General features: G+C 38.8%; 1 protein-coding gene across 1 annotated transcript in view; it reads right to left on the reverse strand.

The window, feature by feature from the left end:
- Positions 1–266: 266 nt before the first annotated feature.
- Positions 267–12266, reverse strand: part of LOC138696191 (homeobox protein B-H1-like) — a 189205-nt gene continuing 177205 nt past the window's right edge. The window contains exon 3 of the mRNA XM_069820817.1: positions 267–4054. Coding sequence (XP_069676918.1) covers positions 3580–4054 — 475 coding nt within the window. The 3' untranslated portion in view covers positions 267–3579. The remainder of the gene's footprint in view (positions 4055–12266) is intronic.

Consider the following 12266-nt stretch of genomic DNA (forward strand, 5'->3'; position numbering starts at 1 on the left):
TTTTACCTTTCTTTGTTAATATTTGGAGAGCTAGCACATGTCTACGACATTGGCTTATTCGTTTGAATTAATTATTGTAAGGAATAATGGAGTGATTCTTGTAAACAAAAACTTACCGTCAATATTGGCGAAATTCTGTTCAGCACCAATCCATAGATATGATTTTATTGACACTGGAACGGGAAATCGTGGGCTATATTTTAAAGGACAATCAAAATTAGTAATGTCGTAATTCCATTTCTGTTAGATGAAATAAAAGGAGCAGGTGCACATCTTATCTTTATTATTACAAAGCATGAAATGAAATATAATACAACACCCTCATGACGTCACCGCGGCCGAGGGCCGCTGCTGCTGGCAGCTCGCGCCACGTTGTGAAGTGACCACGCACGACATCACGCTTTGATTATTTCTTTCTCCTCCCTCCCCTCTCCTCGCAGCACGATTAATCACGCAAATACCCTCTCCTCGTCCTCCTTTGTTCCGCGTTTCTTTTATTTAATCGCACACAGGTGTTTTGATGGATACAAATGACCAACCTGCAGGGCGGAGAACTTCGAAATATAAAAATTTCCTCCCCCTCCGTTGCACAATTCATTCGATTAAAGGCAGGTAACAGCCGCGATTCTGACACAAAGAGACGCTGTCAGTCTATTGACATCTCGCAAATTAAAAACAGCGGCTGGACTGCGTTCACAGGTGCGCGAGCTGCCAGCTGTGGATATACGTACAATATCTGTGCGGATCCGGGCGCCCGCCGCCAAGGCTGTCGAGCGCTCAGAAATCCGCGCGCGATTCAAGGAAAACATGATTCGTATACGTCTATGAATATCAAACTACAACATTTTGCAATTATAATTTAGCTCGTTTCGTATTAATGCAGTTTTTAATAGTTTTATTGTTTTTAAAACAAAAAAGCGTCAAACATACGCTGTTGTAGGTTTTATCATATATTCTCTGGAACACACACATACACATGCATGCGTTCTTATATTCTAGCATGCCCTTTGTAACATTCTTGTTCACACGTGTTCTAGTAATGGATATGGCAAAGTTGTCTGTTCATGGAAATGAAGCCACACCGCTAGTTGACTGGCCGATCTGACGTCACAGGCGCGCGCCGGAGTTGTACGTAAGTTACAGTAGTTGTCACTTCCTCCATTCGGCCTCCGTTGTAGTTACCTATTGTCTGCTAGACCGCGAGAAAATTAACTGCAGTAGGCCAGTACTAGGGATACAACAAATGTGATAAATGTTAAAATCTTTACACATATGCATTGTGTCACTGACAGTATAACTTTGACCACCTTACTAATCGTTAAGCGTACAAATGAAACTGGCAATAAATATATATAACTACTGCACTTTGAACTGCCACGCTAACCGCATAGTAAAGAACTTCCGCCACTTTTTAATACATAGTCTTGGTAGAGATGCCTTCGAGACACGCAGTAAAAATTGTCATCCGTTGCGCGACAGCCCATGAAGGGCCAAGGCCGACCAGCCGACTGCTGGCCTCACGTCCACATGCCTCAGCAGAGGTGGGCAATCATTCAACCAGTGCGGGGGTATCGTGTGGTCAGGACGAAATCCCCCACCGTTATAGCTGGTTTTGGAAACCGGATTTCGCTACCTAGCGTAGCTCCCCAAATCCATCACGATGCTGGGTGGGCACCGGTCCTATATACTGGCAGAAATGTCATTATAAAATTCCTTCTCCAGCGCGCATTCCGTAACGCGAGTCCTAGACAGGATGCCTTAGACCACGACGCCACGGCGCGGAACAAAACATAAATTACCTGAAGCTTAGTAATTAATTCTGTATAAATTTGTTTCATTCCAATAAAAATTGATATAGTCTTATGAATCAATATAAAAGCAAGAATTAAAGATTCGTTATTCGTTAAGTTATTTTCATTCTTCAGATCTGAGCACAGCCATTGAAATCCTGTCAGCGTAATACTATTAAAATCAGTATTTTAACAAATCTTTTGCTTCGTAAGCAAGTAGAGGTAGATATCTATTTTACAGCATTCGATTATGTGGTGTAATTGAATACACAATCAAATCTAATACTTGTGAAAGAGAGCTTTGAATTCCTTCCTCATACCACGTTGTCTTAAAATCAAATTTTTCGGGTGTTTGTTAATGTTCCTACTGAAAATGAATGTACAAATTAAAGTTAGCAAATACTCAGGAATGATGTTGAGAAATCAACTTCAAACTTGACTTTACCGAACGTTAACATTAATCTTCTAGTTAGTTCATTAGGTGGACAAATGTAGTGCAAATGAGAATTTTAATTTTGAAACACTTTGTAAGTTTTGACATGGCTTGTAACATGTACCACTCTGTATGAATTCACGAAGGTATTGTTTCATATTTCCACAAAAATAAACAAAAAAATAGGTCTGAAAAGTGAAGTCAATTTCAAAATCGTGAAATAGTGTGAATATTTCTCTGCTCTCTTGAAAACATTGACATGCATAGCAGTTGTCCAGTTTTCCAAATATACACATAAATAAATTTACTGTATATATATATAGACCTATATTTACGGCATTTAAATTTCATCCGGATTTTATTTATTTGTGAACACTACATCATGTATAAACAATTCAGAACTTGATTATTTTTCAAAATAGTTTCCAGTTTAATGACAAACTTCTGTCAACGATCAGGGAGCTTTTTGTTCCTTCTTGAAAGAATGTCTTCAGTTAGTTGTGCAGTCATTTTCGCACTTCTTTCATCATCAGGTCATACTTTCCTATGTGTTGCTTCCTAAGTGAACATAGAGAGCAAAGATTGTGGCTGGGTATAGGCTATAAGCCTATGGAGGATATAGCAGAGCACTTCCTAGAGAAGTTCTGTAAGGGTATCTTGTGCAGTGACAACAAGCGTTGTCATAAAGGAAAATGATGCCGTCAGAAAAATTTCCACGCCTCCTGAACCTTATGGTTTCTTTCAGTTTCTTTTGAAAACACTAACATAGTATGCTGTATTTATTGTTTCTTAATGTAAGAGACACTACAAGAATCACACAAAATACCCCTACTGAACTTGAATGGGAAGTGCTGCCACATGCTCCATATGACCCCGCGTGACTATGAAATGTTTGACCTCGAAGAAAAACATAGGAAACAAAACCTTTACGATTTAATGATCTGGTGATCACAACAAACGGCACACCTACTAGAGATTTTATTTCAAGAATTAATAAAAAGCGTCCTGGTGGCGGGCAAAAGTGCATCGATAAGTTGGGAGACTATTTCGAAAAATAGTCCGGTTTGATTTTGTACGTGTTATCTAATGTTCACAAAACAGAAACTACAATTCAATAATTATAAAATGGCCTTGTGTGCCACTGTTACTTGATTGCTAGGTAACGCTCAGCGGCCTTCTCGGAAGTTGAGCGACGCGTTCGACGCCGCACGCCTGTGCCACGCGGCTCTTCGTACTACACTGTTATGTACACTCGTATATACATTCGTCCGAAATGGCTACCTTAATACCTGACAAGCCAATAAGACATCCCTGGAGATCTATGTGGTGGGACCCTGTTAAGTATTGCACGCACATTTACACGCGGGGGGGCGAGTCCTCCTCGACCGAGCTGGGCCTGCTGCTGGGGCGCGGGGGCGGAGGGCTCTGCGGCGGCTCCTCCGGGGGGGTGGGCGACCGGTGGCTGTTGTAGTAGCTGGACAGGCTGGACAGCGAGGACGACGCCGCTAGCGATCCGAGGCCGGAGCTCACGGGGGCGGGGATGTGCGGGGAAGCGGACGACGGTCCGGGGAGGCCCAGCCCGATGCCCGCCCCCGGGTACAGGCGGTACGGGAGCGGTTTCTGCAGCGTGCTCACCGCCGCCGCCGCTGCCGCCGCCTGCCTGTAGTACAGGTCCGCGGTGCTGGGCGCTACGGGCACCGCCCCAGGTGCCGCCCCCGGATACGGCCAGCAGCCGTACGGAGGTCCACCGTAGAGTCGCTGAAAGGCGGCGTAGTTACCAGCCTCGGCCAACAGCTCGAGCCCCACGGCCGTCTGACGCTTCCACTTGGTTCTGCAACACAACGGAGCACAATCATTATGAGTGATGGCCATGTGACTAGCGAGGGAATGTTTACTGTGTGTTCATAACTGCCACAAGAATAGGCACGGAAAAGGCATAGAACACAATTCTTGAAGTTATATGGTGAGATAATAAGAAATAATACACGCTGTATGCATGTAATGATGACAGGCTATTGATGCTACAGACCGTCCCATTCGGCTCCCGGCCTCGAACGCGCGCACGTGGTCGTCGTAGGTTGTGTCATTATCGACCACAATCTCCCGCTTATTCATACAGAGTGAAAGGGGTAAAACTGCATTAATTTTTTAAGAACAGAATCTCTAGATTTTATGTAACCAAAAAATTGAGGTGTGTGAATGGTAAGATTTCAACAAGAAAAACAAGTCAAAAAAATATTCCTATGTTATTTCTTCTAAAAACGCTTTATTTGTGTAATAAGTGTAAAATTAACTGATTAAAAACGCATTTACAGTGTGACGGAACCTTCAGGAAAATCTGGCATTGCTACACTTCAGGGTTAAGTCTTGGTTTTTCTGAATCGACGCATGCGAATTGCGAGGTGCGAACAAATCCGGACTACACGAGAGTTAGTAAGGTACTCAGATCTCGCACCTCATAGTTATAGAAACCACTCACTATCTTTCGTGTAGTCCAGATTTGTAAGAGGCTAGCCTCGCACGTCGCAACCCGCATGCGTCGGTTCAGAAAAACCAAGGCTTAACTTGATAATTGTCCACTGTTTATCTGCGTTCTTACGTTCTGCCTCAAGACAAGTCTTATGCCAGTCTGTCCGTAGAATTCTAAAGGTACAGTCAATTAAGGACAATGCCAAAATGTATTAATCGTGAGTATCTAGAAATGCTTTTAATTAATGGAGAATCAAGCATTTCGCTGCAGTAACGTACCTGCGTACCTCGCAGTTATAGAAACCATTCACTATCTCTCGTATAGTCCGGATTTGTGCGAGAAGGGCCTCGCACCTCGCACCTCGCAACTCGCATGCGTCGGTTCAGAAAAACCAAGAATTTAGGTGTAAGGAACATGTGGACTGTAACCCCTGTAAAAGTGACCATCCCAAAAATCTCCCTTATTAAATTTATTCCAAAGAATCCCGAACAGTGTGTGCTACTGCAGAACCTTGTTGAAAATGTGCGTTTGGTTTCTCTTTATATGACAGCTCAGAAAACGGTGAGAGTGTTTATGTGCGGAACCTCCCTTTAGAATGTTGGCCTTGTTATTCTGCTCACCGTTGCACGCCAATTTTTTCATTATGCAACGGAACTTCGTGTATTAATCGACAATTGTCTCTGCTGTTCTGTGAATCAACATGACTACAGAGGTTGAATAAAGCCATGTCTCATCTAACAAATTTATTAAATGTGTTCCAACAATACCGTCAGCAATGTTGCGGAAAATCCAATTACAGAAATTACATTGTAAATTCACGAATAATGGTCACTCATTATTAAATAAAAACATAATTGTACACATGCTATTATATCTAATGAAAGTTATATGACTAGAAATACATGGGAGGTTGTGGATCAATAATGGCACAACCTCTGCCGACCATGCTTCCGTAGCTCGTGCGCACGATCTTGGTCGGGAGCCGAATGGGTCGCTTTGTATTATGGCTATGGAATTTTGTTGGTAACAGTGAACCAGTCCGCTAACAAGTCCGATGAAATATAGAGAATTGGAGACCAGAAACTGCCGAGTAAAGAAGACACGCGACGTTCGCAAATTTTTTTATTTGGTTATTTAACGACGCTGTATCAACTACTCGGTTATTTAGCGTCGACAGAATTGGTGATATCGAAATGATATTTGGCGCGATTAGGCCGAGGATTCGCCATACATTACCTGACAATCGTCTTACTGTTGGGAAAACCTCGGAAAAAACCCAACCATATAATCAGCTTAAGCGGAAATCGAACCCACGCGCGAGCGTAACTCCGGATCAGCAGGCAAATACGCTACCGCCTGAGCCACGCCTCATAGTGGTCCAAAACACAAATCTAGCGGAACAAACTAATGACTCTTCAGCTACCTAACAGATTTTTATGAAACTTTACATAGTATAGTTACAGGTAGCATATTATCGTTGTTCCTGCAATAACTATGTGCAAAATATAAAATTTTTCCGTAGGAAGACAAAACACATTTATTCATTCTATGGCAGTGGTACATAGGAGATTGTGAATTCTTACATTTTCGAAAGAAAGAAATATAATTACATGTAGGAGATTTTATTATTTGCTGTATCACTATTTTAGTTATTTTAATACAGCAAAAATCTGACAATCGATAAATATACCACATAGAAGTTATTGCAGGAACAACGACGATATTTGTTTTGTATATAAACTCTGATTATGTTGGTGCAAGGAGAACTACCCCTTATTGAGGGGGTGTAATTAGACAAAATTAATAACTTTTCTCCTATCTAACATATTTTCATGAAATTTTATACAGTAGTTACATGTTTTTTTCTCTACCTTAGTCATGTCTGCACTCAATGGTTAAATTTATATTTTGTCGCGTGTTCATTCATGCTCATTTGACGTGCTATAACAACATCAAATGTAACAGAAACATACAGCTTTACTATATACCTACGCGAAGAACTATTTGACATGTTGATACTAAATATGAAGGGAATCGACCATTTACAACAGTTACAGCACAAAGAAAACGGCAGACTCGCGGCACATGCTGAGTAAAGCCTTAGTTTTTCTGAACCGACGCATGCGACATGCGAGGTGCGAGGCCCGCCTCGCACAAATCCGGACTACACGAGAAATAGTGAGTGGTTTCTATGGCTGCGAGATGTGCAGACCTCGCATTTCGCAGTTATAGAAACCACTCATCATCTGTCGTGTAGTCCTGATTTGTGCGAGGCGAGCCTCGGGCCTCACACTTCGCATGCGTCGGCTCAGAAAAACCAAGGCCTTAGAATGCCGGGTGGACAAAATGTAGTATGTTACCGGCCTCTTATCTCGCTCTGCAGCCACATTCGCTGATTAAGATGATCAATGGATGGTTACTCAGTTATATAGGAAAAATAATTGAAGGGTTTTATTTCATTTTTTGACATGTGTTTTTTTCTACTTTTGCCCTCCTAAACAGGCCTATGAATTTTGGACCGCTGTGTGCCATGGAAAATTTTATATTAACTTGGTAACAAGCTTTAAATTGTATCTATAAATATTCGAATTTAAATGTGTTACAAAATGAAAATTCATTATTTTTATTTGCATTAGGGTCTGTATAATAATGTTGCAGGAAATACAGTACCTACATCATATGGAGAGATCACTAACTTGTGGAGCCTATTCTTGGACTATCTTCGGGAGTTCTTTGGCCCAAGTTCTTCGCACAAGCAATGAAATATTGCTGAATACAATCTGCCATTATACTTCATAGGGGTTGCCCATGATAGATAGTTAACGATGATGACGGAACGAATGACCATGTCATTGTGGATACTTACGATGTGAGCGTTAAGACGCAGCATAGTCGCTTGTGGCTCATATAGCAAATAAGTAGGCCTATGTGTATAACCTGCAGTATATAGGGTGATTCACGAGGATTTATCATCACTTACGGAGCTTATTTCCGAAGACATTCTGAACAAAACAGTCTTGTAAACATTTGTCCTAATCTCAATATTTTCAAACTTAATTACATTAATTTGAAGTTGTTAGTAAAATAACTTTTTTCTCTAGTTTTAAAGGTAAAAAAATATTACAAATAGAGACTGAATTATTCAGAAGTGTCATTTCTTTAATTGGCTAGTGTTCTGAAGCTAAAATGTGTTGTTAATTGCTTTGTACAGATTTTATTTTTCAATTTTTAACTAAAAATGACATCATTCTTAGGCACTCAACACAAAAATTGTTACAAATCATACAACTTTAGAACCTTGATTCTTTACAGTTTAATTAAGCATCTTAATGTACAATCTTAAAGAATTTACAAGAGTGACGTGATTTGTTACATTGTTTTGATAAATGTGTAAGAAAATGTAATTTTGTAGTTAAAAATCGAAAAAAAGAAATCTGTACGAAGCAACTATGAAATTCACACACATTTTTGACTCCAGAATACTAGCTAATTAAAGAAATGATACTCCCGAATAGTTCATTCTTTATCTGTAATATTCTTTTACCCTTAAAACTCAAGAATAATGGTATTTTACAAACGACTTCAAATTACAGTAGTGTAATTCTAAAAATATTGAGATTAGAACAAATGTTTATGATTTTTGTTTTGCTAGAATGACTTCGGAAATAAGCTCCGTAAGGGACGGTAAATCCTCGTGAATGACCCTGTATAGCAAATGAGATACAATATTTATCAGCTTATACGACACTTTGAAAGTCAAAACAAGTTTCACGAAATGACAATACTTTCAAGTAAGTTAAGCCTAGGGCAACATTACAAATGATATGAATTAAATATAAACAGCCTAAACTATATAACAGCCTATGCCTATTCGAAATCAGTTAATTACTACTATTATTATTTACAAGCTCCCCACCATCGATGGTAGCCCTTTCGGACTCAGTATATTTTCGCAAAATATATATGTGTAAACATAAGTAATGAATAACAAAAAAGCCACCGGCGTAGCTCTGTCGGTTAAGGCGCTTGCCTGACGATGCGGAGTTGCGTTCGGGCGCGGGTTCGATTCCTGCTTGGGGTGATTTCCTGGTTGGTTTTCCCCAACCGTATGGCAAATGTCAGGTAATCTATGGCGAATCCTCGGCCTCATCTCGCCAAATACCATCTCGCGATCGCCAATTCCATCGACGCTAAATAACTTCGTAGTTGATACAGCATCGTTAAATAACAAAGTAAAAAAAATAAATAAAAAAGAAACAAAGAAAAGGACATGAAAAATAACAATTTGCATTAATGAGGCACCATGTGATTAATAGCATACAATATTTTATATTATAGAACATAATAGTAGGCCTAAACATGATACACATTAACTGTAAATACTCTATATATAATATATTCAATTAATTCATTTAAGGAACTCAACTCCGTTACGGTGAACAGTAACATATATATTCTGAGATTATGAAATTCATATCTTTTACTATAACTGCCAGTAAAACTTTGTTTGAGCTAAGAAAATGTTCTTCCTACGCCAACATGACGTTACAGGGACAAAATAATAATAAAAAAAATCAATATATCAACTCTGCCAGGTTAAATATATTATTATTATTATTATTATTATTATTATTATTATTATTATTATTATTATATAGTCCTACAAATTATCAATATTCACTCGTATATTTTACACAATATATACAAATAATTCGTTTATCAAAACCTATCCCGTTGCAGTGAACGAAAACATATATTCTGAGGTTATGAAAAGCAAATCTTTTACGAACATTATATAAAATTTGTTTAAACTAAGAGAATGTTGCTTCTACATCATATGTCGTTACAGGGGCATATTTATAATACAATACACCATTATTATTTAATGACTCCATGCATATTTGCTTGCAATTCGACCTTGCTTACGCATCCACGTAACGTAATAGATGTAGCTACCAGAAGAAACTACTCGATCCGCTGTACGTTTTGGCCTGCTTATAATATACAAGCCACTAATGTTTGTTACTGAAATCGAACTAGCTGTGACTAGAAGCAGCAAGATTGAAATATTAAATGCTTAAATATTTGTTTTACTTACTTAATATGAGTTCTAAAAATATAAATATATACAAATTTAGTTGATGTGTGCGTTAATAACAATTTGAACTACTTGCATTTTATAACACATTTTTGACGTACAATGTACAGCCTTAGAAACAACTGATGGCGCGAATCTTTGTGGTAAACAAGTTTAAGTATTGAAGAGCGATTCACACCAGTAAATTTGCATATGTGCTGTCTCCTTTCAGTTCAAGTTGGGCTGCTGTAAGCCTCTCTTCGTCCCGTCGCTGTACCGTTTGTCCCGGTGGCGGAGCAGTCAGTAACATGCTGGCTTGCTACGTCGGAGGACTGGATTCAATTCCTGGTCAGGTGGAATTTATATTTTTTTTCAATAACGTCGCTAATTTTTATATAATTATTCTATCTGTCTGCATTCATTTTTAAGTGGAAAAATTTAGACACAACACCTGCGGGTTAATACTTGGCTCGACTTGGGGAATAAAAACCAAATATGAGGCGTTCAGAGCTAAAGTGGATCAGGTCACAATTTTTCATAAATTGAGTTTAGTTCATTTTCTGTCCATTTAAAGCTGGATCTTTTCCGAGAAGTAGTGAATGAAATCCTAATTCTAAGAGTTCGCCAGCAAATGGCAGCAGTCCCCTTTGTCTTAGATTATTTGTCCACGAAGTTCTGAGGCACAGTGGATCAAGTCACCAAAGCGTTGCTTCAATTAATATCACACGTGTTTCTATCTCCTAAATCTACAATTTGAAAATGAATTCTGATTTATAAAAAGCTTTCGACTTTCCAGTATAGGTTTGAAACTCAAGTTAGCAATAGTAGGGTTTGTTGATGTGTTTTCAAAGCTGAGGTCCACGATGTTTTACATTCCCGGAGAAAACGGTAGGCCTAATGGTAGCTACTGCATTCATGAACCTGATGCAAGATTCTCAGACAAATAGGAACAGTTGACCTCAAATTCCTCGTATCGGGACACACATTTTCGCCTAGTGACCGAGATGTTGGTGTTATGGAGCCTAGCTCACGAAAATGTTTTCACATTTTTACACCTGAAGACTGTATTGAAGTAATAAAGAATGCGAAGATTAAGAATCCTTTCAAAGTAATCAAAGTAACAATACTTGAGATTTTTCCCTCCGAAAAACTTGAGAAAATGATAGTCAACAGACAGAAGACCAATGATGGTCAAATAGTTAAATGTATGGAAATGAGGTGGAGGCGAAAAGAATCTTGGACTCTTCAGTTTAAAACTAAGTTGAACACACTAATGGATTACTCGAAAGTATCCATGTCTAAGTCATAGTATAAATTGGAGAGTCAGCAAGACCCCCTCTACACAGCACCAAGAGCCGTCACCATAGCGAAGAAAACAGATATGATGTCTGTTTTACGATTCATTCCTCACGTGCTCATAACCACTTCAAAAACTTGCGGAAGAAATAATCACAAGGTCGATGGTATGTGCTTTCAGATAACGATGTGGCCCTCCATGCCGATGAATGATGAGCTGAGTTGTGTAAGAATAGATTCGTTGATTTTCTTGCAAAGAATTACTAAAACTCTATTATTCACGCATTTTGCTTACTTGATTCACCTTCATGATCAAAAATATTCAAAGCTAGAATGGATCAAGTCCATTTTTTCTTTCAAAATGTGATTAAGCGTTAACCATAGCAGCTCAGACGTCATTCCCTATATTTAAGTTGATCTCTGTAAAGAAATGTTGCGCAATAAAATGATTGCTAACAAATTAGATAATTCACTAGAGCAAGTTACATGTAAGCCAAATTATCTCAAAACTAGGTATCATGGACTTGATCCACTTTAAAATTGAGCGCCTTATACACAGTGTGATTCACAAGGATTTACTGCCACTTATAGTGCTTATGCCTGAAGAGATTTTGAGCAAAAAAGTCATATGAACATAGTTCCTATTCTTAATATTTTCAGAGTTACACTAATTTAAAGTTGTCTGTAAAATACGTTTTTTCTTTAGTTTGAAGGTAAAAGAATAATAGCCTTAAAATAAAGAATGAACTATTCATAAGTATCATTTCTTTAATTGGCAAGTATTGTGAAGCTAGAAATGTGTTGTGAACTCCTTAGTTTCTTCGTACAGACATCTTTTTCTATTTTTAACTAGAAACTTACATTATTCTTACGCACTTATCACAACAATTATTATAAATCACACCACTTCCACCGACTTAATTATTTGCAGTTCAATTTTGCATCTTAATTTACAGTCTTGGAGAGTTTACAACACATTTAAAAAAATATATCGCCGTCCTCTTCAATACATTTGGCCGCACGCTTGTGAACGGCACTCGTCGCTCTACGTAACTGCATACGGCTATCTTTGATTTCCGTAGCGCTCGCGCTGGCTGCTGACTGCACGCTGACCAAGATCACGCGTTGTTCACAGTAATGCGTTCCAATAAGGAAACGTAACTCTGTAAATATTGAGAATAGAATCCATGTTTATATGAC

The sequence above is a fragment of the Periplaneta americana genome, chromosome 3, assembly GCF_040183065.1.
Source record: "Periplaneta americana isolate PAMFEO1 chromosome 3, P.americana_PAMFEO1_priV1, whole genome shotgun sequence".
NCBI lineage: Eukaryota > Metazoa > Arthropoda > Insecta > Blattodea > Blattidae > Periplaneta > Periplaneta americana.